General features: G+C 44.8%; 2 protein-coding genes across 6 annotated transcripts in view; both read right to left on the bottom strand.

Moving 5' to 3' along the window:
• Positions 1 to 875: 875 nt before the first annotated feature.
• LOC139540533 (uncharacterized) lies at positions 876 to 1,685 on the bottom strand. Its single transcript, XM_071344415.1, has one exon. The coding sequence runs from the start codon at positions 1,683 to 1,685 to the stop codon at positions 876 to 878; it is 810 nt and encodes a 269-aa protein (XP_071200516.1).
• Positions 1,686 to 7,994: 6,309 nt separating this feature from the next.
• Positions 7,995 to 26,932, bottom strand: part of LOC139540454 (ELAV-like protein 1) — a 229,130-nt gene continuing 210,192 nt past the window's right edge. Inside the window, exons 1-8 of one of the 5 annotated variants that reach the window (XM_071344293.1) lie at positions 14,115 to 14,270; positions 13,296 to 13,373; positions 13,027 to 13,104; positions 12,648 to 12,846; positions 11,608 to 11,711; positions 10,778 to 10,931; positions 10,347 to 10,572; positions 7,995 to 9,366 (exon numbers count right to left, since the gene is read on the bottom strand). In XM_071344293.1, coding sequence (XP_071200394.1) covers positions 9,039 to 9,366; positions 10,347 to 10,572; positions 10,778 to 10,931; positions 11,608 to 11,711; positions 12,648 to 12,846; positions 13,027 to 13,104; positions 13,296 to 13,331 — 1,125 coding nt within the window. In that variant the 5' untranslated portion in view covers positions 13,332 to 13,373; positions 14,115 to 14,270 and the 3' untranslated portion in view covers positions 7,995 to 9,038. Of the gene's footprint in view, positions 9,367 to 10,346; positions 10,573 to 10,777; positions 10,932 to 11,607; positions 11,712 to 12,647; positions 12,847 to 13,026; positions 13,105 to 13,295; positions 13,374 to 14,114; positions 14,271 to 26,932 lie in introns of those variants that run through there. The other 4 variants (XM_071344295.1, XM_071344294.1, XM_071344297.1 and 1 more) reach the window with 4 other exon arrangements.

Genomic DNA, 26,932 nt, shown 5'->3' with positions numbered 1-26,932 from the left:
TTTCAGTCTTCCAGAGATTTGAGACTGGGACGGAGGTTCACCTTCCAGCAGGACAATGACCCTAAGCATACTGCTAAAGCAACACTCAAGTGGTTTAAGGGGAAACATTTACATGTCTTGGAATGGCCAAGTCAAAGCCCAGACCTCAATCAAATTGAGAATCTGTGGTATGACTTAAAGATTGCTGTACACCAGCGGAACCCATCCAACTTGAAGGAACTGTTGCAGTTTTGCCTTGAAGAATGGGCAAAAATCCCAGTGGCTAGATGTGCCAAGCTTATAGAGACATACCCCAAGAGACTTGCAGCTGTAATTGCTGCAAAAGGTGGCTCTAACAAAGTATTGACTTTGGGGGGTGAACAGTTATGCACGCTCAAGTTTTCTGTTTTTTTGTCTTATTTCTTGTTTGTTTCACACAAAAAAATATTTTGCATCTTCAAAGTGGTAGGCATGTTGTGTAAATCAAATGATACAAACACCCCCAAAAATACATTTTAATTCCAGGTTGTAAGGCAACAAAATAGGAAAAATGCCAAGGGGGTGAATAATTTCGTAAGCCACTGTATCTATTGGGTGAAATACCACAGTGTGCCATCACAGCAGCAAGATTTGTGACTATGTTTATTTATTTTACCTTTTTTTACTTTAACTATTTGCACATCGTTACAACACTGTATATAGACCTAATATGACATTTTAAATGTTTTTATTATTTTGGAACTTGTGTGAGTGTAATATTTACTGTTAACTTTTTATTGTTTATTTCACTTTTGTTTATCCATTTCACTTGTTTTGGCAATGTAAACATATGTTGCCCAGGCCAATAAAGCCCCTTGAATTGAATTATATGAATGATTGTGGACTAGCACTCTTTGTCAAGGGAATCTTGTCTTAAGGAGCTCTGGTGGGGGTTGAGGTGGAGGTGAAATCTGGTAGGGGTTGGGTTGGAGATTAACTCTGGTGGGGGTTGGGTTGGAGATTAACTCTGGTGGGGGTTGGGTTGGAGATGAACTCTGGTGGGGGTTGGGTTGGAGGTAAACTCTGGTGGGGGTTGGGATGGAGGTAAACTCTTGTGGGGGTTGGGGTGGAGGTAAACTCTGGTGGGGGTTGGGGTGGAGTTGAACTCTGGTGGGGGTTGGGGTGGAGTTGAACTCTGGTGGGGGTTGGGTTGGAGATGAACTCTGGTGGGGGTTGGGTTGGAGATGAACTCTGGTGGGGGTTGGGGTGGAGGTAAACTCTGGTGGGGGTTGAGGTGGAGGTAAACTGGTGGGGGTTGGGTTGGAGATGAACTCTGGTGGGGGTTGGGTTGGAGGTAAACTCTGGTGGGGGTTGGGGTGGAGTTGAACTCTGGTGGGGGTTGGGTTGGAGATTAACTCTGGTGGGGGTTGGGTTGGAGATGAACTCTGGTGGGGGTTGGGGTGGAGGTAAACTCTGGTGGGGGTTGGGGTGGAGGTGAACTCTGGTGGGCATTGGGTTGAGGGGAACTCTGGTTGGGGTCGGTTCGGGGTGGAATGGAACTCTTGTGGGGGTTGATGGTCGCGGTGGAGGGTAGCTCTGGTGGGGGTTGGGGTTGAGGGGAACTCTGATGGGTTCAGGGTGGAGGGAAAACGCTGGTGGGGGTCGGGGTGGCAGTGGTCGAGTTGGGGGGAGGTGTGAAGGTAGGAGGAGTGGAGGATGGGTGACATCAACACATTCCTTAGGGAATAGCTTTGGCAACCCCACAACCCACTGAAGTTTCCAGCGCTTTTCTTATGTGTGACTGACACACATGCAAGAACACAGACACACAACATATTTGCTCAAAGACACACATATACTGCCAGCCCCTCCTACAGCAAACATGCACACACACATCACCTCCCCAAACGTATGGTCCCTACTCCCCCCTTGTCCTTTCAAGACCTCGAATGGACCCCAACCCCCACACACCGCTCTCTATTACACACACCCCCTCTCTATTACACCTCCCCTCTCTATTACACACACACACACACCCCTCTCTGCTACACCCCCCTCTCTGTTACACACACACATGCAAAAACAACACACGCACAGACACCAGCCCCCCAAGGAATACGGGCCAACCTCCTGCCAGAAGGCAGTCTCTATTGTTAAAACGCAGCCACATTAGCAGGGAATGTTAAGCACGGCTCATAAAGATGTCCGCATGCTTCAAATCAAATCAAATCAAACTTAATTTGTCACATGCGCCGAATACAACATGTGTAGACCTTGCCGTGAAATGCTTACTTACAAGCCCTTAACCAACAGTGTCATTTAAGAAAGAGCTGGGCAGCTCGCGGCTGGGTTTCCCTTTGTAGTCCAAAATAGTTTTCAAGCCCTGCCACATCCGACGAGCATCAGAGGCGGTGTAGTAGGATTCAATCTTAATCCTGTATTTACGCTTTGCTTGTTTGATGGTTCGTCTGAGGGCATAGCGGGATTTCTTATAAGCGTCCAGATTAGTGTCCCGCTTCTTGAAAGCGGCAGCTCTAACCTTTAGCTCAATGCTTCCCAGCCGAAACAGTTCAGAAGTGTTTGTGCATATATCATAACGACATTTTGTGACTTTTTTGTTAGTTTTGGACGAAGTCGATAGCCCAAGACTACGCCCCTTCGTCAGTGATTGGTCAACTGTAGAGATTTTTCACTAAAATATTTGTTAACATTCAACGAAATACAACTCATTTTCATGCACATTTTTTCATTGAGAAATGCTGCACCAAATATCTTAGTTAGATGTAAAATTGCGCAACTAAGATTTCCTCTGCAAAAACGTCCAAATTAATTACAGATTTCTTGAGTTATTTTAGATTAATTTGGACTATTTTGAGGCAGTGTATACTGGCTACGGCATCTCAAAATAGACAAACAGTACTATTGCCGCCTTTTTCAAGCAAAGGTCTTTTAAGGGAGTATGTGAGCACACTCGTTCGGTTCAACTAACTGAGTTTGGCTAGCCGCCAGCTGAACTGACGTATGCTGACGCCTTAAGCCCACTCACACATGTACACACACACACAACCATTTTTTAAAAATGCATTTAACCTTTATTTAACTAGGCAAGTCAGTTAGGAACAAATTCTTATTTACAATGACAGCCTACCCCAGCCAAGCCCTTAACCTGGACGACACTGGGCCATTTGTGCACAGCCCTATGGGACTCCCAATCACGGCCGGTTGTGATACAGCCTGGAATCAAACCAGGGTCTGTAGTGACGCCTCTAAGACTGAGATGCAGTGCCTTAGACCGCTGCGCCACTCGGGAGCCCTTAAAACTGAGCCCATGCATTTCCATGACAGCTAATATTAGCCTCTCTGTTGATAGAATCATTCCATAACACGTTTTCATCTTTAATGAATATTAGGCTAAAATGATTGACACAAAATCACTTGGCTAATGCCTTTAAAAGCCCCAAATGACCTAGTAAGTGCTGTAGGTTTGAAATGAACAAACATGAAGTCACGCAATGTGACTTGTGTGGGTGTGTGAGTGAATATTGCCCCGCACAGCTGTTCCTCTACATACTAATGGAGGGAATGATCTGTGACACAGCTCTCATTAGCATGTCTGACTGCCAGGTACAAAACACAACACAGCTAGTCATTACACATCAACTGTGAGTATATGTGTATGTGTATGTGTGTGTGTCTGTGTGTGTGTGGGAGGGAGGGATGTGTCAGATATGCATGACTCTGTCAGTGAGTCATTAGAGTGCATGTTTTTCTGTGATTCAGTGTGTGTGTGTGTGTTTCAGAGCATTTGCAGTGTGTGTGTGTGGTGTGTGTGCGTACATTTGTATGTGTGTGTGAACATGGCAACATCTCCCATCTCTGCGTGTCTGTCACAGTGTGGCACACAGAGGATGGCACATCCCCCAGAAGGTTAACTAACTCCACGCCTGTCAAAATACACTCCTACCATATCCATCTCCCCACAGAGCCCAGTCAGACACACACACACCCCTCCCCCCACCTAGACACACTCCCCTGAGGGCGGTGCGATTGGGAGCCAGAGGTGTCAGAGTTCAACACCTGGGACACACACACGGACACACACAGACACAAAAACACCCCCCCATCCTCCTTGCCTCAAGCCACTGTAGATGTAAACACACGGGCTAGACTCTGTGTCTGTCTCCATGCTATAATATCCCTGATAACACACACATACATAAGGTAACAGTGGAGTGGACGGCTGCATCCCACGCACCAGATCCAGTGTGGGCTGCTAGGTATTTATAGAACAGCACAGCAAAGGAGAGGAGCCGACATCACTTCCCTGAGACAGAAACACACAGAGAGATAGATAGATAGAGAGAAATAGAGAGATAGAGATAGACAGAGTAGGTGTTGATGAATCATACTCCTAGAACAGGAGGGAAAGATAGAGAACACTCATTTACAGATGCCTCCCCTCTCTTTTCATCCCTTTCTCCTCTCATTCACCCACCCCCAACCATCCACACATAACCTCTTCAGAGGAGAGAAAAAAACGAGGGATGACTAAAGCCTGTAGGTCATGTCCTGCTACATCTATAATTATAAAAAAGGAAGGGGAGTGGGGCGGCGAGATGCTAATATAACATAATTTAATGATTCTGCAGAGGGAGTCATCTACGTGAACTCAATGACAGCACCAACACAGTAATGGTAATCCAAGTACAAAACCTGTGTGATGTCTAGAATACCATCATTGCAACACCTTATGCAACCCTAAACCCAACATTACTGGGGTCTGACATATTAAACCATTATGCAACTGTAATACAACCATAGTACCCAGGGGTTAAGTAGCATTGGATTTCCTGCTAACCCCATTGACTTCTGAGAGAAACAACATGATGCTAAGTATCATTCAGCATGTAAACACTGCAGGAAAACCCCACACCTCCGCCCACTTACACCACTAAACCAATAAAGAGGGTGTGTGTCCTGAACGCAGTACACTGACCCCATTTAGCCGTGTTTGTTTGTTTAGGAAACACATGAGCTCATTGCTGCATCTTCTAAGGACTGAGGCTAAAAACTCTCAGCGGTATATTAGTACTACTAGCCCCTTAGAGACAAGGCTCTGTACACATCTCCAGTCCCACCACATAAAGAAATGACAGACTGTTCTCCATGGACAGTAAAGCTCCTTTAAAACAACACCACAAAATAGTCGCATAAAAAGGAAATAAGATCATTGTGAACCTCTGATGTCTTGTAAAAATAAACGGAGTGCCATGCTTCACTGTGGAGAAAGTGGCAGTTTGGAGCACAGACAGGCATAACAACAGATCCACTTCATGTGTAAAATATAAAGAAATCATAAGTACATTGTCATGAGAGATTGAGTATGACAGAAATATGACAAGTGATTTCAGATTTAATTGTGGGCCTATGGCCTCCTTTAGTTTTCTGAAATACAATTCCTCAAATGTGTACAGTATTTGAATAAAGGGCGAATGGACAAAATGCGCTTTAACTTTTGACAACCAAATGCATGTGTCCACTTGGCCGGCTTGCTTACAAAGAGAACCTGCTGCTAGATGTCCCTGTCCCTGTCTGTAGGCTTTGTTGAAGGTGGTAGAGAGCAGGAAGTGAGGGGTGGGACTAATGGACCTGGTTTAAGTGTAAAGAATGTCCTCTGAGTGAAACCAACATTCCACCTTGAGGTAGCTCAGCTTACTATCCAGTGAGTCAGAGGACAAAACAAGGAGACTGCATGGCTATATATGGTACACAGACTAAATAAAACCTGCAAAAGAGAAGCAAAACCCCAAAACATGATGCATTTCGCCATCTAGTGGACATCTAGAAACCTTCAAATAGAGCAAAATCAAATCAAATCCTGTTTTTTGTACATAGAAATATTTTTAAATAGACTTTTATGGAAAGTTGATCAGTGTAATCAGACCAAATCCTGGTCTGGTCCTGAGTAGAGCACGAGAGGCGCATGCCACTGCCTGGTGAGCAGTGCTCGACTTGGGCAGGAGCACACCGGAGCTGAGTACCGGCACTAAAAATATTCTACTGCATCGCAGTGCTTGAGGCATCACTAAAGACTAGGGTTCAATCCCAGGCTGTGTCACAACCGGCCGTGGCCGGGAGACCCATGAGGCGGCGCACAATTGGCCCAGCGTTGTCCGGGTTTGTCCCATCGCGCTCTAGTGACAACTTGTGGCGGGCCAAGCGCCTGCAAGCTGACTTCGGTCCCCAGCTGGATGGTGTTTCCTCCGACACATTGGCGCGGCTGGCTTCCGGGTTAAGCAAGCAGTGTCAAGAAGCTGTGCGGCTTGGCAGGGTCGTGTTTCGCAGAACGCATGGCTCTAGTTGCAGCGATGGGACAAGACTGTAACTACCAATTGGATACCATGAAATTGGGGAGAAAAGCAGGTAACAGTAAAAAAATTAAAATAATAATGAAATGATTAACTGCTTCAGCTCCTGTTCCTCTTATAGAATAATTAGCTCAAAAGTATTGTGGCGCTCCTGCACCAATTTAAACAGTACCAGCACCCACAATGAGTACCGCAACCTATTTCAGTCCTAATCAAATACTGCTGGTGGATAAAGAATGGGGAGATTGGGGAGAAAAGCAGGTAACAGTAAAAAAAAATTATAATAATGAAATTATTAACTGAAAGAAAGTTCAGCACATAATTGTTTTTACATAATGATTCTCAGGCCATGTAGCCCCCCTCAGCAGCCCCCAATTCAAACACTCTAACACCAACAACAAACACTGAAATGTTAGAATAGGCAAGCCATTTGTATACCAGGCAGGCTAAAACTTTGTGACCTCGTACAAGGTGTCCTGTCCCCCCCCCCCCCCTAGCACAACACAGCTTACTGAAATAATACAATCTTGTTGAGTTGGTTATTTGAATCAGCTGTGCAGTGCTAGGGCAAAAAACAAAACAGGCCCCAGGACTGAGTTTGGGAAACCTTGACCTAGTAGGCATTATAATAGGCGTACTGTGCTATAATCACACACAAGCCTTACTGTAGATAAAGCTGTAAATGGACTTTGAAACTCCCAGATGCTATTTGGGTCAAATTAACACGAAAATCTCCTGGAATCCATTTTTATGCCCCATTTTAAAAAACAGATTGCATTATAATCAGGGATTTAACAATCCCACAAAAGCATTTATACACAACAGGCAGTATATTACAGTTGGCAAACATGTTGAGATGTGGAAAATAAACTTTTAATGTAGACGGTGATTTGGCAGCGGCACTACCTGAAGATTTAGTTGGATTGATCAATAAAATAACAAAAAATATGAACTCTCAATGTTGTAATACATTTGCGTGGAAGAGGATTGGAAGAGGATTGCCTAATCAGATTTTCCCACAACTCAACCATCTTGGGTTTTAGGCTGTGTGAAATGCAGGTTCTAGTTCTCACTGCACACACCTTGTTAGCATTAATCTATTATTACACGCCCGTGTTGCCAAACACTGTGTGAACTAATCTTGTATGTTGAGCTCTTCAGGTATACCATACTAAACATTGAAATAGAAAGTAGTAAGTACCCTATTATGTATCAACATCAAGTGAACAATGTTAAGATTTTTATCTGCTACAATATTTACTGAGGTGTTTCGTGTCCAAGAATAGTGGTCACCGTTTTTACCACAAACCGATACCTGCCATTCCAGTTGTCAGAAAACCTGTTTTGTTCGTCGGGTCAGTGCACTACACCTCACCTCACACCTGTCAAACCCACTGGCCACGCATGGGTCTGCAAAGCTTGGGCAGGCGAGGTGCGACAAAAAATTATTGTAGAACAGAGGGCACATCCCTCTAAACTGTGAGCCTCACTTTCCAGGACCCCAACATTTGGCCTCATGAGAACAATGGTAAGCAAGTAACCCCATACATAAAACTCTTTCAGTAACTAAATTTAACTATGCAGGACATGCCGAGGCAGGGCTCTCAAATTCAAATAAATCATGCATAAAAAAAACAAATGAGGCTAATTATGGAGACATACAGAGTCCAAGTTGGAATGGTATTTAATCATGTTTATGAAACCGTAACTTTCAAATGCAATGAACCAAACTAAAAGTGAAGTTCAACTTTTATTAAAAAACTGGAACAAACCAAAAACTTCCACCAAATACAGTTTAATGGCAAAAGTAAATCTAACAATCATAGAAAACAAGTTGACGTTGAAAGGCAGTTTCAATAAAAGATCACGTGAAAACAGAAAAGCATACGACTGGTTAAAGCTCGCATAACTCAGGAAAAAAGCCCTGTATTTATCAAAATTACAGTTCACAGAATATTATCTTCCGACCAACCGAATCATTTAAATCTTCCCTTTAGTTTGTATCACAATTCAGATTTGATGGTTTAATGTCTGAGGGCATGTATAGAGGAATGGGGAAAACACATTCTCTTAGATCCCCAATTACACAGCAATCTTTTTTGTAATCAAATGCATTACCAGCACATGACAACTTCCACATCTAGAAGGGCATGCTTTATCTAATAGTCTGTGTAGATTTAGAACAGGATTTGTGCATGTTCAAAATGACATTGTTTCTTAGAACAGGAGTGTAGAAAGACTGGAGGGGCTATTGGGAATCAAGGCCTAGCTTTACGCACGGATCATGATAAAATGGCTTTTTTTAAATTGAGAAATGGCAAGCATGTAGTAAGCAGAGCATTAAACATGGTAGGAATTTGGAACGTCACCCTCAACCATGTATGTGGCACACTTGAAGTAGACCAACATAACCCACAGATCATTAAAACATTCAAGAATTGGTCAACAAACTTCCTGTACACTTCAGAACACCCCCCAGAAAAGAAAAAAAACTAAAAAAAACAATGGTACAGGTTCTTTTTTGTCACAGCAAGAAGTCTACTTTTCTACTGGCTAAGATAAAGATCTAAGTGACAGTTAGCATAGAAATTAAATTACAAGAACCAAGGAGATAGATTATCTCCTTCCAAGAACAAATGTGTAGCCTTCCCAATATATTGTTTAACCCCCCCAGTAAGAATGGAAAACAAGCACCCCTTCACCCTTTTCAGTTTACTTGTGACCCCCCTTGCTGGTTTTGAAGGAAACCTGCAGGATCTTGTCTCCAATGCGGTAACCGTTGAGGCTGGCGATGGCCATGGCGGCCTCCTCATAGTTGGTCATGGTGACGAAGCCGAAGCCTTTGCACTTGTTGGTGTTGAAGTCCCGGATGACCTTGACGTTGGTGACGGCTCCGAACGGCCCGAACATCTGCCACAGGATGCCCTCGTCAGCGTCCTGGCCCAGGTTGTAGATGAAGATACACCAGCCAGCCGTGGAGTTCCCCTGAGCGCTAACCGTAGACATGCTGCTCATGTGGTCCACACTCATTGGAGAGAACCTGCCAGTGGCACAGAATGAGGGTTCTTCAAATGGAACTCGATAGATGCCCGTTTAAAATAACCTAAAAACATAAGGCGCAGGCCTGTTGTCCAAGGAAATATCTGACCAAAGTACTAAAAGAGACTATAAAAATAACTAACAATTCAGGGGTGTAAGTCTTTGGGATTCTAGCCTTGACTCCCCAGGATCACAAAATACCCTTGTTTAACAACCGGGCACTAGTACTGAGGGATTAGTGCTTTTCTAAGTTTGTTCGATTATTTAACATTTTTGGAAACGTTAATTGAATTATAAAATCAAAACGTTATCTTTTTAATGGAAATTCCCCCAAAAAGTGAACATTGAATTACCAAAACATTTAAAATATTCCATTGTCTGTCAGGTCTACATTGGGTAGCCTAGACTTCAATAGAATAGGAAATTTCCACGAAAAAAAATGTAATAATATTTCTATTATTCATCTTTCCTTTAAATCACATCAGCCAAACATTCTCTGTACACCCCTAAAATGCCATTTAGTTAGGCTAGCCGCAGAGCTATCTGACTAAATAATTTGACTAATTCGCCAAAGACGGTAAGGCTTAATTTCACGAACTGTCCCTCTTGTCGTTGTGTACATTCCTTTCTATCTCGGTCCGTGTGCATCTAATCTAATGTAGCAGGCGGAAAAGTGCATCCATCTCTGAATGTGCCGAAAAAAAGTTGCAATGGATTATGGTCAATCTAGTTAATTACAACATTTCTGCACTGAACCAGGTTGAATATTTGTTCAATGAAAACTAAAACTCCCGTCAGCCCAGCGTCCCACAGTTACTGACTTCTCTAGAGAAACAGAGTTGGCCTCACAAAAACCACATGAAATTCAAGTAATTGAACTAATGTCAGTCAGTTAAATAACCAAAAGAAGAAAATAAAAAGTTGAAGCGCTCAGCACTACTGGTCACTGACATGGATTGTGTGTAGAGCAGTCAACCATACCTGAATCTCTGGGCCTGGTGGTGTACTGGACCTCCAAAGCGCCGGCCCTGGTTGTGGTAGAGCTGGTTGATGAGCTGGGAGTTCTTGGCCTGGTTGGGGCTGGCAGCAAACTTCACTGTGATGGGCTCCGAGGCACCAGGGGGTTTCTGCCCGTTCAGGTCTTTGATAGCGTCCTCCGCCTCGGCCCGTTTGTCAAAGCGGATAAAGGCCACACCCCTGGACAAGCCTGAGAAGCAAGGGGATGAAATGGAGAAGTCATTAATGGAATAGGCTGAAGATGCTAGTAGACACTGATTTGAAGTCTTTTGAAAATGTACACCCAAATAGTTACGATTTGGAGAGGGGTAAAGTCTAGCCGAGTGGTATCCTTGGTGCTCATTTAATTGATTATACACAAATATTTCTCATTCAGGCTGTGCCTGCCTACCTACCGGAGGCCTGATCGACCAATACACGCGAGTTGATGATGCGGCCATAGCGTGTGAACATATCCTCCACGTCTTTCTGTGTCATGGTCTTGGGCAGCCCACTAATGTAAAGATTGGCATCCTTAATACCGTCAGAGCTCGGCCTGGCAAAGGACACCTGATGACGAGACGGCGGGTCAGTTTCCATTGAGTGCAATTTAAAAGGAAAAACAAATATATATAAAATTAAAAAAAACACTTTGGAATCATTTTGACAATATTACACACATTTGAAAAATAAAATCCGATTCAAAATGCCCAAATATCTCGCATTGAAATTTAAGCAAAATAAAAGTACACAAAATATTCCTATTCTGATAATTCAGTCACATTGCTGAGCAGCTATTTAAGTAATAAAATAAAACCCTAATATTAAGTAAAAAGGTCTGTTATAAAAAGCTATAAAAGGAAAATAGATGTAATTGCGAAATTATGCAGGGCTTTGATTCGGCACAACGTCACACTCAAGCAATAACCAGTAGTGTTATATAAAAAAAAACGTAGTCTGAACAAGATGAATATAGGCTTCAGTATAAATATGTGCCGAAAATAAAACCATGTCAGGTTACCCGCACACGCAAATTGCTTAAATCAATATCGCCAAAAACGATAAATTATAGAACAAAAAAGTTAATTACATGGTTGTTTAAGTAAACATGTTACCCAAATACCTTCATATCCTTTCGCAAATAGACACTTTGCAGGAGGGCTCGCCCTCAACTGCCCAGGGACTACTTGAGGAACATATCACATCAGTTGAAACATGAAAACAAAAACAGCTTATTGCACGTTACCTTGATAGTTTTAGACTGTAGTCTCAGCCCATTGAGGGTATTGATAGCCCTTTCTGCATCACTAGCGTTAACATAGTTAACAAATCCGTACCCTAAACTGTGGCCTAGAGAAAAAAAAGGAAAAACAACAAAATAAAATAACAAAAGTTTGTCCATTTCTACAGATTGGATACCAGTCTTCCACGGGAGATATCGGTACAATGCATGCATTTTGGCAAAAACATTTGCAAAGGAAAACATTTCCTGCTAAATATGTCTCAAAAAAGAAAAAGAAAAGCTGATCCACATTGAAAAGTCTAAATGAAAATATCTTTCTTCTTAAAAATAACAATGATAATAAAACGTTGGCATTCTATCAAACAAAAAGAACACTAAATTGAAGGAAAACAATTCTTCCGTTTCCAATAAAAAAAATAAAAAATTGAAACTAAAAAGACAAGAGAAAACTACATAAAATTCCACAATTTATGGTCCACAAAAGAAATGCATTTTTCAGATTGGGTCTACATATGTTGTAATCACCAGATCTAATTACATGGAGCAGCCATAATGCCCAATGAAATAAGAAAACATCTGCAAAGACCATGAATAGAATTCCCAAAGTGTCTCTTTTAAAAAAAGAGACACTAAAGTAAAGTTTAAATAACAACTTTAACAAGATATATAGCACAGAAAAACAGGAGTTGAACAAAATCCCAAAGAAAAAAAGCCATTCTCTGATCCCAACACTAATCAGCGAGTCTGCAACACACAAAAATACTCTTAGCATCTAAATACATTTTCATAAGAATTGAGGATGTACACAGGAGTTATATACAAAGTAAAAGACAATTGCGGTAACCAGCAAATACTGCATTGATTTTACAGATTAGTAATCGAGACAGAAAATCGTGGTAAAGCCAAACAAAAATATTTGATGTCACAAACTTTTGTAGTGAAAAACAAAAGAGCACATGTGCAGACAAACGCTGAGAATACCAGGGCATTGTTTCTCCTCAAAGTAAGTGAACCGAGGTCAAAAGAAAAGGGTTTGGACTCACTCTGGTTTTTGTGATAGGGATTACCTGCCACTTTATCGCGGATGAGTTTGGCAGACTCCACCTCGCCGATGCTGCTGAAGAGACTCCGCAACTCGTCCTGACTCATGTTCTGGGGCAGGTAATTGACAATAAGGTTGGTTTTGGCATCTTTGGGCTCATCTTCCATGTGTTCGTCGTAACCGTTATCATAAGCTTCTTGCTATAATTTCAGGAGAATGGGATGGGTGTAAGTAAACTGTTATAAAGACAACTAGAACTTTATGAAAGATGACAGTTAACTGGTTCTGTTCTTAGAGAATGCTGCCCATGTCCCAAAAGAACAGACATGCAAAACAGAATGCTTCTCAAAAATAAAGCCAACTTTAATCTGTGGATTTACCTTCATGTTAATTGAACCCTTACTGACATGCTGTTGTGATTCCCTATTGTCACCCTGACAACTCTGTACCTCACACACCTGCAAGAGTAAACACTGGTTAATTCACAATCCTCTGCTGCAGACAACGGAGCACTTGACACCATTTAACAGATTTCCCCCAGTTATTTTGTGTCCATTTCACAGTAATACAATTGAGGCCAAACCATCTGTGCAAAAGCACAATATATAGCCAACTACGAAATGACTTCAAAACACTTAGAGCAACTCACTTTGAGGTATCTAATGTGTCCCCTTCTGACTGCCATGTTGATGCTTCACAGATGGGGGGGGGGGGTTACCTTAGTTACCTTAACACAAAAGCATGTTCATGATTTGGTTGCCTTTGTCGTGTCCTACTGAACACGACGCAAAGGGCTTGATGACTAGGTTTAACTGAATTTATTTAAATCAGTGTCATTCATTTGAAATGTGTTCGGTCAAGGACGGGTCTCTTGCCCTCATGATACTCAAATTGGCCCCCCTTGGGTTCTCGAGTTAGCTCGATAAATTGTCAAATTGCAAAGAGGACCAAAACAATATGAACTATTGTAGCTAATCAACTAACGTTAATGTTCGGTTACTAAGTGCAGCAATATAGTAACATCGTTAACTATCTAGCTGGCTATTACAAGCTAATGTTAGCTTACTAGCTAGCAAACACTAGCAGCGTGGGCGTGACAACTTTGGACAACGCAAGGACCAAATGAACTCGCTCTAGCAAGCTAACGTTAGCTAAGAAGCTATCTTTGGTAATAACATAACGTTATATACTTACGCAGTTAACTAGCTAACATTATCTAGCTGAATAACGTTTAGAAACCATGCCTTGAATTGGTCAAGTTATACCACAAAGAATTAGTTATTTTGTAGCACAGATATTCTAAACAGTCTTTGGTAGTAGCGTTCGCTAGCTAGTTACTACTAACGTTAACGTTACTAGGCCGGCTTTCTGGACCGCATGGCACATAGCTAGCTAACGTTACTATCTAACTAACGTTAATCTGCGAACGAATGGAAAGATTGAACACTAAACACATTGGGAAACGTACCTGCTTTACTGATACTCCTGTGATTAATAATAGGCCAAAACGGACCTGGAAACAAAATCAAAACAAATTGACGGTGTCCTGGCTAGCCAGCAATTTTTCTCTTCGTCCAACAAAAGCAAACTCTGGTGCTGCTACTAGCATGCGCGGACAGTCGTGTAAGAACAAGTAGCCAACGTCACAGCTTCTCAACACACTAAACTCCGCCCCCCTCGCCAAAGGCGGCAAAGTTATTTGTTGCAGTTGATTGGGTTTGATGGTTGTCCTTCAAGCTCATTTTATCAACTCCACTAAAAGGTCTGCAAAATACCGAGTCTGTTATACCCTATTAGAAGGGACCTGGCAGAAAATTCTGCATCTTCAGTCATAATAAATTAGATTACAGGAAGAAACTACGGGATGAAGGGGTCAGGCCTGACTAACAAAGAAGACAGGTGGATGGATCATGAGAACCAAGAGGATCAACATGGACATTCCACAGTGGAGATAAGGAAAACTAAGAGTGAACCATAACATACACTACCATTCAAAAGTTTGGGGTCACTTAGAAATGTCCTGTTAAAAAAAAAAAATTATAACATCAATAACATCATATTGATCAGAAATACAGTGTAGACATTGTTAATGTCTAACCAGAATAGAATAGAAAGAAAGTGTGGGAGGCCCCGGTGCACAACTGAGCAAGAGGACAAGTACATTAGAGTGTCAAGTTTGAGAAACAGACGCCTCACAAGTCCTCAGCTGGCAGCTTCATTGAATAGTACCTGCAAAACACCAGCCTCAATGTCAACAGTGAAGAGGCGACTCCGGGATGCTAGGCAGAGTTGCAAAGAAAAAGCCAATAAAAAAAAATAAAAATCCATTTGAAATACCCCTAAAGAAAAGTGTTTGAGTTCATGAGTTGTATAGGCATATCAATTAGAATTAACCCCAGCTCAGTTGGTAGGAAGCTCTCGCATCCATTTACATGACAGTTTTATACTCAGCGAGCCCCTCCCCGGATTTTGTGTTAAACGCTCTACAACAAAGCTTTCTTAGTGCCCAACAAGTTCTCTGCCCTTAACCTTGTTCTGAACACCTCCATCACAAAGGTCATGTGGTTTGGTAAGAAGAATGCCCCTCTCCCCACCGGTGTGATTACTACCTCTGAGGGTTTAGAGATTGAGGTAGTCACCTTATACAAGTATTTGGGATTATGGCTAAACGGTACACTGTCCTTCTCTCAGCACATTTCAAAGCTGCAGGCTAAAATTTAATCTAGATTTGGTTTCCTCTATCGTAATCGCTGCTCTTTCAACCCAGCTGCCAAACTAACCCTGATTGATGACCCTCCTACCCATGCTAGATTACGGAGATGTAATGTATAGGTCGGCAGGTAATTGTGCTCTCGAGCGACTAGATGTTCTTTACCATTCGGCCATCAGATTTACCACCAATGATTTTTATAGGACACATCATTGCACTCTATACTCCTCCGCCATCTCTATATAGTTGCGAGACCCACTGGTTGATGCTTATTTATATAACCCTCTTATGCCTCACTTCCCTCTATCTGAGATACCTACTGCAGCCCTCATCCTCCACATACAACACCCGTTCTGCCAGTCACATTCTGTTTAAGGTCCCCAAAGCACACACATCCCTGGGTCGCTCCTCTTTTCAGTTCGCTGTAGCTAGCGACTGGAACGAGTTACAAAAAACACTCAAACTGGACAGTTTTATCTCAATCTCTTCATTCAAAGACTCAATCATGACACTTACTGACAGTTGTGGCTGCTTCGCGTGGTGTTTTGTTGCCGTTGTGCTGTTGTCTGCCCAATAATGTACCATGTTGTGCGGATGCCATGTTGTGTTGCTACCAAGCTGTGTTGTCATGTGTTGCTGCCATGCTATGTTGTTGTCTTAGGTCTATCTTTATGTAGTGTCTCTCTTGGCGTGATATGTGTTTTGTCCTATATTTTTATAGGACAAAAGCCACGTAGTCATAAACCCCGCCAATTTCTACAATGTATTGTAATGACCCGGTATTGTGTTCTGTGTTTGTGGGTGTGTTATGGTTCTCATGGCTACTAGCAGGGGTTAAATATGTCAGGACAGATGGAAAGGTTGGGGGGGTATGATGGGTATGATGGGTAATCCCGCGGGATTTGGAAATGCTTAAATAGGGATTACTGTATCATCTTTCTTTCTTTCTGTTCGGGGCCTTGATCTGTTCCTATGAGAGTGACCCTTAACTCGACAGGGTAACATTGTGTACGTTCGGCATTTAGCGGCGTGGGCTGTGGCCGGAACAATAGCCCAGTTTAGGAATAAACCTGTGTTCTGACCTGCACACCTAGAGTCCGTCTCTTTTCCCTTTATGACCCAGCCGGGTCATTACATTGGTGTCAGAAGTGCTTTCGAACTACGGGATAGAGACTAGGCGAGTTAGCTGTTCAGTATAGGCCGGTTTTGGCTTTAGCGTGACTCGCATCTACGGTCATGATGCTTGGGGCGAGGTGGAAAATTAAGGAAGAGTCGGACAAAGTGTCCGTTGTGGGCTCGGGGGTACCCGGTCGGGAGGGTCAGGCGGCGACTGCCGTAGGAAAGCTGGAGAGCCACCTGGCGGGAGTTAAATTGTCAGTCAGCAAGATGGCAGAACTGGCGGGTTTTCCTTCACACCGCTCGAGAGCAGACGTCACGGCGACGGGGATATCGACGTCACCGGGTGCGGAAATGGCTGGGCCTGCTTATGTAAACAGAGATGGCAGCGACCTATTGCCATTAGCCACGGTAGCGGCTAAACTACCAAAGTTCAATGGACAAGGTAAATGGGAAGTTCTTTTCACTCAATTCGAGTTGTTGGCTAGAGCTGGGAGGTGGTCTGACGAGACGAAAGCGTTACAGCTTGCCCTGAGCCTGGCAGAGGAGGCGTCGGAATGCCTGCTAACGCTAGCCCCGGACGAGAGGGGCGACTACGGTGCGCTAGTGGAGGCATTGGGGGGCCGTTTCGGCAGCGACACGCAGCCCAACATGCTGCGGATTGAACTGAGTAACAAAAAGAGACTTCAGGGGGAATCATTAAAGGCGTTGGCAAGTAGTATTCTGAGCCTGACCAGGCGGGCTTATGCAACTATGCCGATTGGGGTGCAAGACGAGCTGGCACGGGACAGTTTTATTAGAGCGCTCTCTTCCACCGAACTGGGTAAGCATGTTCAGATGGCGGACCCACCATCTCTGCGGGCTGCAGTGGAGATAGCCAGGAAGAGGGAGCTGATCTGGGGTGAGGGAGTGAGAGTGGAAGTCGCCAGTCAACCAGAGGTGAGAGCAGCGGTGGCTGGGGTGCCAGGGGTCACAAAACCAGAGTGGGTTGACGAGTTGGGCGGGCTAGTCAAGACTGCTTCGCTTGTCATGGAGAGGGGCTCCAGGCAACGTCGCAGTGTCAGCTCAACTCCTATTGTCTGCTGGGGTTGTGGCCAACCTGGCCACATTCAGCGGAAGTGTGGCAGATTCCCCCGTCACCAGGGAAACGACAACGGGTTCTCGCGCAGGGGGCAGCGCGGGCCCACCCCCCTGCCCCCGAACCCACTGTAAGCAAAGGAGGTACCCAGCAGCGCAGACAAGAGGGTGGGGACCTGCTCCCCCAGGGTGTAGCTGCCGCCGTGTTTCCTAGTCCGGTAGTTGTGGTGGGACGTACCACCGTTGGGGACTTCTGCAATGTCATCGTCAAGGTAGAGGGGGTGGAATGTTTGGCCCTGGTCGACACGGGCTCTACAGTAACCCTGGTGAGACCAGACATACTACCTGTTGGGGTGCGGGTGGAGCCGACCCTTGTCCAGCTACGGACTGTCACGGGGGAGCTAGCCCCCATGTTAGGGAAGTGTCAGCTATCTGTGACTGTGGGGGGGAGAACTGTGGGGTGTCCGGTGTGGGTAGCAGCGGTGCAGGACCCCTGTATACTGGGAATGGACTTTTTGAAAAACTGTGGGGCTCAGTTGGACTTAGCGTCGGGCACTTTGAGGCTGTCGGGGGGGCCCACATTGGGAATGTCGCCTTCGGGAGGGCCAGCAGGGGGCAGGGCTGTCCCTCCGTCTTCCTCCAAGCTTGCAGAAACTCCACCGGTCATCCCGGCTGCTCCCTTGGTCGTTGTGCCATCCCAGCAGCTGTCTCCGGCGGCGACGGCCTTCACTCCCCATCATGGTGCAAGCACAGGCAGCCCAGTAGCCCAAAACACACTGGCTCCTTCACCCCATCAGCCCGACGGGGAGAAGGAGGAAGCTATCGACGCCGTCGAGGCTGTGTGGCTGAAGAACTGTCAGGGTCTGGATGAGGGACAACAGAGACAGTTAAAGCAGCTGCTGTTGGACTTTAAAGATAGCTTCGCTTGGGGGGAAGATGAGGTAGGACAAACGCACCTAGTTCAGCACGAAATAGACACTGGGGACGCCCAACCCATTAAAATTCGGCCCGTCGTATTCCCCTTGCCAGGAGGGAAGCAGCAGACACAGCTATTGTTGACATGTTGCGGGCTGATTTCATTGAGCCATCAGATAGCCCATGGTCCGCGCCGGTCGTCATGGTGCTTAAGAAAGGGGGTAAACTTAGGTTTTGTGTTGACTACAGGGGCCTAAATTCTGTCACCACTAAAGACTCTTATCCCCTACAGAGGATTGATGAGTCGCTAGACCACGTGAGAGGGTCCTCGTGCTTCTCCTCCCTTGATCTGCGCAGTGGCTACTGGCAGGTGCCCCTCTCGCCAGGGGCACGTGAAAGGGGAGCGTGTTACAGCAGCTTCATGGGGGAGTAGGCGCAGGGCATTTTGGGGTCTCCAAAACGTTAAAGCGCGTGCGTAAAGGTTTCTATTGGGCCAGGCACAGGAGGGATGTTGAGGACTTTTGTAGGCAGTGCGACGAGTGTGCTGCTAAAAAAGGACCTCCAGGTCAGTCACACGCCCTCCTACAACAATTCCCAGTAGGGGAGCCCATGGAGAGACTGGGGGTAGACATAGTAGGGCCGTTTCCAACCACAGACAGCGGTAACAGGTGGATTCTAACCGCTATGGACTACTTCACCAAGTGGCCGGAGGCTTACGCTCTCCCAGACCAGGAGGCGGTGACAGTAGCTGATGCGTTGGTGGGGGGAATAATCAGTCGGTTTGGAGTGCCACAGTCTATTCACAGCGACCAGGGGAGAAACTTAGAGTCACGGGTATTCTCAGAGTTGTGTAGACGGTTAGGCGCGGAGAAGACGCGCACTACTCCGCTTCACCCCCAGAGTGATGGGCTGGTGGAAAGATTTAACAGAACATTAGCACAGCAGCTGGCCATCGTTACCTCAAAACACCAGAGAGATTGGGACACCCACTTACCGTTTATTCTTATGGCGTGTAGGTCGGCTGTTCAAGAATCGACTGCGTGCTCCCCAGCACTACTAATGTTAGGTCGTCAGTTGCGCACCCCAGCCGAACTGACGTTTGGCCACCCTCCTGATAATGACGACGGGGTTTTGCCTGGCCCGAACTATGTGTGTCGTCTGCAGAACCGGTTAGAAGCGGCTCACACCTTCGCAAGAGAGCAACTCGAGAACGCAGGGGTGTGCCAAAAGCGCCACTACGACTCGCGCGCTAGGGGGAGGCACTTTGGAGCGGGAGAATGTGTGTGGCTTCACAACCCCACGCACAAGAAGGGGCGGTGCCCAAAGCTGGACAGTGCATGGGTGGGGCTGTGTCTGGTGATAGAGAGAGTGGGGGAGGTGACGTACCGGGTGGAGGTCCCCCCACGGAGCAGGAAGGTGGTGGTCCACCGGGATCGATTGGCACCCTACAGAGGGAGGAAAACGGTAGGGAATGGGAGTGAGGGCTCTGATGTGAGCCCACGGGAACAGTCTAACGAGGAGACTCTAGCGCAACCTGAGCCTGGGGAGGGGGCTGCTTCTTCGGAGGGCGCTGGAAATGACATTGGGGCAGAAGAGTGTTCTGGGGGTTCACCGCTGAGAGTCACGGGGAGGCCCAAGAGACTGATGCGACCTCCGGGTCGTTTTAAGGATTTTGTTGTGTAACCCTAGGGGCTAGGGTTTAGAAAGGGGGGGGGCTATGTAACGACCCGGTATTGTGTTCTGTGTTTGTGGGTGTGTTATGGTTCTCATGGCTACTAGCAGGGGTTAAATATGTCAGGACAGATGGAAAGGTTGGGGGGGTATGATGGGTAATCCTGCGGGATTTGGAAATGCTTAAATAGGGATTACTGTATCATCTTTCTTTCTTTCTGTTCGGGGCCTTGATCTGTTCCTATGAGAGTGACCCTTAACTCGACAGGGTAACATTGTGTACGTTCGGCATTTAGCGGCATGGGCTGTGGCCGGAACAATAGCCCAGTTTAGGAATAAACCTGTGTTCTGACCTGCACACCTAGAGTCCGTCTCTTTTCCCTTTATGACCCAGCCGGGTCATTACAGTATCTTAGAGGAAGGGAGCAGAGTAGTGCAGGAGTGGAGTAAGGTGCGGAGCTTGTGTAATTTGTCTGGCTCATCGGCCTTCTCTCCCGCTCCAATTTCACTCAGGTACTGAGAAAAATGCTTCCAACCGTTTTTTCCACCATTCATTTTCCCATATGGGATTTTAGAAACACTTCAAATAAGGGCTGTCCCCGCAGGAGGCCGTTTGCCTTTTGGGAGGTCATCATTGTAAATAAGAATTTGTTATTAGCTGTCTTGCCTGGTTAAATGTGAAATAAAATAAAAAATAAATGGTTTCCACCAGACTATGTGAGCAGAGTTGTGTGGTTGGAAATCCCATTCATCGCCCACAGAGCGGTCTTTGTGCACTATGAGGCGTTATACGTGTCTATCCCTCGATTGTAAAATGTAACTAACAACTGATAAGGCAATGCCGCAATAGAGTGATTATTGAAAGAATCTAACTGCTCATACAACGAGAAGCGGCAATGCCGACTGCTATGAGAAACTTCAGCGCAAACTTCTTTGGGAGACTGTTATGTTGTTAGTTACATTTTACAATCGAGGTATCAACACGTTCCGGCACTCAACCTTTCCCATCTCCGCTAAAAATCGCTCAGTCCTCACACAAAAAAATAACTGCAGCTTCAAATATGCTCCATTCATTTTTTGTTTAAAAATATAATTTAACAAACACCCCATCTACTTTTGTGACTATGTACCATTTGCTTTTAAAGTAGGCTATCGTAAAAAGCTTTAACATTTCAACAACATGTTGTAGGCTATTAAACAAGGACCTACCTAGGTGATAGGCTAGGCACTGTTAAAAACAAAAAACAAATTCTCAAATCTATTAATGATCAGATACTTCAGTTGTAAGTGGCTCTGATGCACTTACTGATACAAATGTAGACTCCTCTTCTTTAAACAATAGCCTAAATAGAAACCAAAACGTCTCCCATGCTGTCGCATGGGCTCCTTCATTGTCTTGCCATCAATACACAGGCTGTGACCTATTTCTTTGCTGACTCATAACAACATCTCTGCACATTAGTGGTGAGGTAACCTAAGTAAAGGCAACAGAATAGGCCTAATTAAAATAACATTGATGAAGGAAATTAATAATGCTGGGCAGAGCATGGCCAGAGCTCCTAGTTGAGCAGTACCTGAGTGAAATTGGAGCGGGAGAGAAGGCCGATGAGCCAGACAAATTACACAAGCTCCGCACCTTACTCCACTCCTGCACTACTCTGCTCCCTTCCTCTAAGATACATTGTAGAAATTGGCGGGGTTTATGACTACGTGGCTATAGAAACTAGTGAATGCTATAGACGCTAGTGATGACACTACCCTGCCCACTCTGCAGGCCTTCTGTGTACAGAGTACCACAATATGAGTCATAATACCGATAACACCTATCGGTCAAACACGGAAATGCTTCCAACCGTTTTTCCACCATTCATTTCCCAGAGGGGATTTTAGAAACACTCACAATAATGGCTGTGTTTCATGTAGGCCTACCCTGGCGTGACGTTTTGATAACATTGTAAATCTCTCTTGGACAAGGTGACTTTTTTTTTTTATTTTTTTTTTTTTAAATTTTATCCCCTTTTCTCCCCAATTTTCGTGGTATCCAATCGCTAGTAATTACTATCTTGTCTCATCGCTACAACTCCCGTACGGGCTCGGGAGAGACGAAGGTCGAAAGTCATGCGTCCTCCGAAGCACAACCCAACCAAGCCGCACTGCTTCTTAACACAGCGCGCCTCCAACCCGGAAGCCAGCCGCACCAATGTGTCGGAGGAAACACCGTGCACCCGCCCCCCTCAGTTAGCGCGCACTGCGCCCGGCCCGCCACAGGAGTCGCTGGAGCGCGATGAGACAAGGATATCCCTACCGGCCAAACCCTCCCTAACCCGGACGACGCTAAGCCAATTGTGCGTCGCCCCACGGACCTCCCGGTCGCGGCCGGCTGCGACAGAGCCTGGGCGCGAACCCAGACTCTGGTGGCGCAGTGCTCTAGACCACTGCGCCACCCGGGAGGCCGACAAGGTGACTTTATAATGAATATATTGGCCTGTGTTCATGCGTTATGCGGAAGAGCGCACGGTGTCTCCTGTATGTGTACATAGCCCGGTGCGGTACATCCCAGCTCCACGTATCGGCCGGGCTAGGTTGGGCATTGAGACGTCTTGTGGGGTATGCATGGGTGTCCGAGCTGTGTGCCAGTAGTTTAGACAGACAGCTCGGTGCATTCAACATGTCAATACCTCTCATAAATAAAAGCAGTGATGAAGTCAATCTCTCCTCCACTTTCAGTCAGGAGAGATTTACATGCATATTATTAATATTAGCTCTCTGTATACATCCAAGGGCCAGCGGTGCAGCCCTGTTCTGAGCCAATTGCAATTTTCCTACGTCCTTTTTTGTGGCACCTGACCACACGACTGAACAGTAGTCAAGGTATGACAAAACTGGGGCCTGTAGGACCTGCCTTGTTGATAGTGTTGTTAAGAAGACAGAGCATCGCTTTATTATAGACAGACTTCTCCCCATCTTAGCCACGACTGCATCAATATGTTTTGACCATGACAATTTACAATCTAGGGTTACTCCAAGCAGTTTAGTCATCTCAACTTGCTCAATTTCCACATTTATTAGAAGATTTAGTTGAGGTTTAGTGAGTGTTTTTGTTCCAAATACAATGCTTTTAGTTTTAGAAATATTTAGGGCTAACTTATTCCTTGCCACCCACTCTGAAACTAACTGCAGCATGTATAGTGTTGAGTCATCCGCATACATAGACACTCTGGCTTTACTCAAAGTCAGTGGCATGTCATTAGTAAACATTGAAAAAAGTAAGGGGCCTAAACAGCTACCCTGGGGAATTCCTGATTCTAACTGGATTATATTTGAGAGGCTTCCATTAAAGAACACCCTCTGTGTTCTGTTAGACAAGTAACTCTTTATTCACATTATAGCAAGTGGTGTGAAGCTATAACACAAGTTTTTCCAGCAGCAGACTATGATCGATAATAGGGCTGGGCGATATGACGATATATATATCATTTGACGATAGAAAAACGTCTATCGTTTCATATTATGTTCTATCATTTATTTAGTTGTGTCGCAAATCACACTCTTTACTGCAATATTTTTCGTCAATTGGACGACGCTTTGCGTTCTTCCACACGGGAAATTTGCAACACAAACAAACATGGAGAGTGAACGTGACACAGAGCACGGAGACACGGAGCTCATACCTAAAAGAGGGGCTACTTCGGTCGCATGGACGTGGTTTGGGTATTAAAAGTCTGACACGGACCAGAAAACCGGCCACGGGCCGGTCCCGTCAACACGCTCAAACACCACTAACCTCTTTTACCACCTACGCAAGAATCATGTGAAACAGTACGGAGAGAGTCTACGAATGAGACCCAAAAACGTACAGTCGAGTGTTCAAAACAAACCACCAACTAAGACGCTGCAAGAGGCTTTTGTCCGCGGCACACCATATGGCAAAGAATCACGAAGATGGAAGGAGATAACAAGCTGCCGTTACGACTTACATGGCCCCAATTTACACGGTCGAGAAACGGGGGTTTCATGAGTTGGTGCTAACACTCGACCCAAGGTACTAAATGCAAGTTGATATGACACATATTAATGCCAAAATAACATGCAAAACAGGCAAGCCCCCAAAAATATATATATATACAGTGGGGCAAAAAAGTATTTAGTCAGCCACCAATTAAGCAAGTTCTCCCACTTAAAAAGATGAGAGAGGCCTGTAATTTTCATCATAGGTACACTTCAACTATGACAGACAAAATGAGGGAAAAAAATCCAGAAAATCACATTGTAGGATTTTTAATGAATTTATTTGCAAATTATGGTGGAAAATAAGTGTTTGGTCAATAACAAAAGTTTATCTCAATACTTTGTTATATACCCTTTGTTGGCAATGACAGAGGTCAAACGTTTTCTGTAAGTCTTCACAAGGTTTTCACACACTGTTGCTGGTATTTTGGCGCAGATCTCCTCTAGAGCAGTAATGTTTTGGTGGCTGTTGCTGGGCAACACGGACTTTCAACTCCCTCCAAAGATTTTCTATGGCGTTGAGCTCTGGAGACTGGCTAGGCCACTCCAGGGCCTTGAAATGCTTCTTACGAAGCCACTCCTTCGTTGCCCGGGCGGTGTGTTTGGGATCATTGTCATGCTGAAAGACCCAGCCACGTTTCATCTTCAATGCCCTTGCTGATGGAAGGAGGTTTTCACTCAAAATCTCACGATACATGGCCCCATTCATTCTTTCCTTTACACGGATCAGTCGTCCTGGTCCCTTTGCAGAAAAACAGCCCCAAAGCATGATGTTTCCACCTCCATGCTTCACAGTAGGTATGGTGTTCTTTGGATGCAACTCAGCATTCTTTGTCCTCCAAACACGACGAGTTGAGTTTTTACCAAAAAGTTCTATTTTGGTTTCATCTGACCATATGACATTCTCCCAATCTTCTTCTGGATCATCCAAATGCTCTCTAGCAAACTTCAGACGGGCCTGGACATGTACTGGCTTAAGCAGGGGGACACGTCTGGCACTGCAGGATTTGAGTCCCTGGCGGCGTAGTGTGTTACTGATGGTAGGCTTTGTTACTTTGGTCCCAGCTCTCTGCAGGTCATTCACTAGGTCCCCCCATGGGGTTCTGGGATTTTTGCTCACCGTTCTTGTGATCATTTTGACCCCACGGGGGGAGATCTTGCGTGGAGCCTTCTAATTTGGGGACTTCTAATGTAACTTAAAGCACCCAATGTAACTTAAAGCACCCAAGGGGCTTGAATTTTCGAACTCTACCCTTAGATTTGGCAGTGACGTAGTGTCCCCATGAGAGACAGAACACTGAGCCAATCACGACGCAACTAGCGAACATTAACAACCCCTACGCTCTGTATTTTCTGCTGGTTGCCACATCACCACAGAAAGTACTGAGCTAGACTGAAACACCTGCATTTTGGAGCTGCCTTACTTAAGAAAGGAAAAAAAGAGACCATGTTTGTATGCGGCTTTAGTAACTCAATTATTATTTATTACTTATTTATTTGCTAATGAAATGTGACACGTATTAATGCCAAAATAACATACAAAAAATGTTTTGCTAAAAATATGGGGCACAAAACAGGAGGGGCTCTGCTATTCATACTATTTAATCCTTCCACTAAACCTGGTTGTTGATTGTTAGCTATATTGGTTAGGTTGCTAGAGAAGCTGTTGTTCATTATATTTGTTTGATTGCTATGCAGGCTGGCAATGTTCTTATCCCTTGCTTGCTAGCTAGCCAAATATTGCTAACACAGTCACGTCAACTCTGCAGATTGATGTTATTTTAAGTAGCAGCATTTGTTTAAGCTGTTTTCTAGTGACATTTATTTGGATGCATCCATGCTACTGTACATACATAGTGCCTGTTGAGGGACGACACCCAGAGTAAATCAATTTCATCTATTTAAATTAGAAAATGTCAAGTCTTTTTTTAATGTTTGTTGTTTATAGTTCGGTTGATCACTGCAATATTCCTTCCAACATTTAATATAATATTACTACTTACATTTTAAAACATTTAGTGTTGGGGGAGGGGTAGAATCGAGTGGATTTGGGCTATTGCTGGGCCGTTTCTGTCCCTAAAATGGCAACTTTGATTCAGTTCAGGCTGCCGTATCTGGCCCGAATGACTCGGGCCTAGTCTGTACCGTCATTCATTTCAGACTGGGGCTGGATCCGGCAGCTGGGCCAGCAGTTTTAGATCTGGCATGCCGAATTCAGTCCAGACGTTTGTGCTACCTGGTTAGGCATAGGCCGACACACTTGTGATTTAAAACAATCCACAACATTTTTTTTTAAAGAAGCTCATGAACACTGTGGCTAGGTCATGCTCCCTGGTGAAGTATTTTTAATGATTTTATTTAGACAGGAGTAATTATATCATTTGGGCCAAACATCAATTTCCTTTCGTGCAATCCAGCAAACTACAATGTGCACTCGCCAACTTTTCTTTCCAATTCACAAGAGGCTGAAACCAGAGATCTGTATATAATGACGAGATGATCACGTCTCTGCCCTAACAATGGGAGTCTTTGTCCCAAATGCCGGAAGGCATGCACCAAGTTTAGGTCTGTATATTATGTCCATAGAAATGCATTGGGCTTATTCTTGACAGATTTTGGTGAGAGTGATCCATCTCGCTTCGCCTCTTCCCCTCTGCTGAAGCTATATCACCTGAGAAAGTATTTGAGCGAGCGAAAGAGCAACACCTCTATATGTAGCCCATGTATCTGATACTGTCTCGCCAGAAATAGTATGACATGACATACTCTTTTGGTCCAGACAGAATCAG

The sequence above is a fragment of the Salvelinus alpinus genome, chromosome 15 (assembly GCF_045679555.1).
Source record: "Salvelinus alpinus chromosome 15, SLU_Salpinus.1, whole genome shotgun sequence".
Taxonomy (NCBI): domain Eukaryota; kingdom Metazoa; phylum Chordata; class Actinopteri; order Salmoniformes; family Salmonidae; genus Salvelinus; species Salvelinus alpinus.
This window is presented reverse-complemented; position numbering and strand designations above follow the sequence as displayed.

Excerpts from the sequence above, each read along its gene's own strand:
- LOC139540533 (XM_071344415.1), bottom strand. The coding sequence starts at position 1,685 with ATGTCACCCATCCTCCACTCCTCCTACCTTCACACCTCCCCCCAACTC.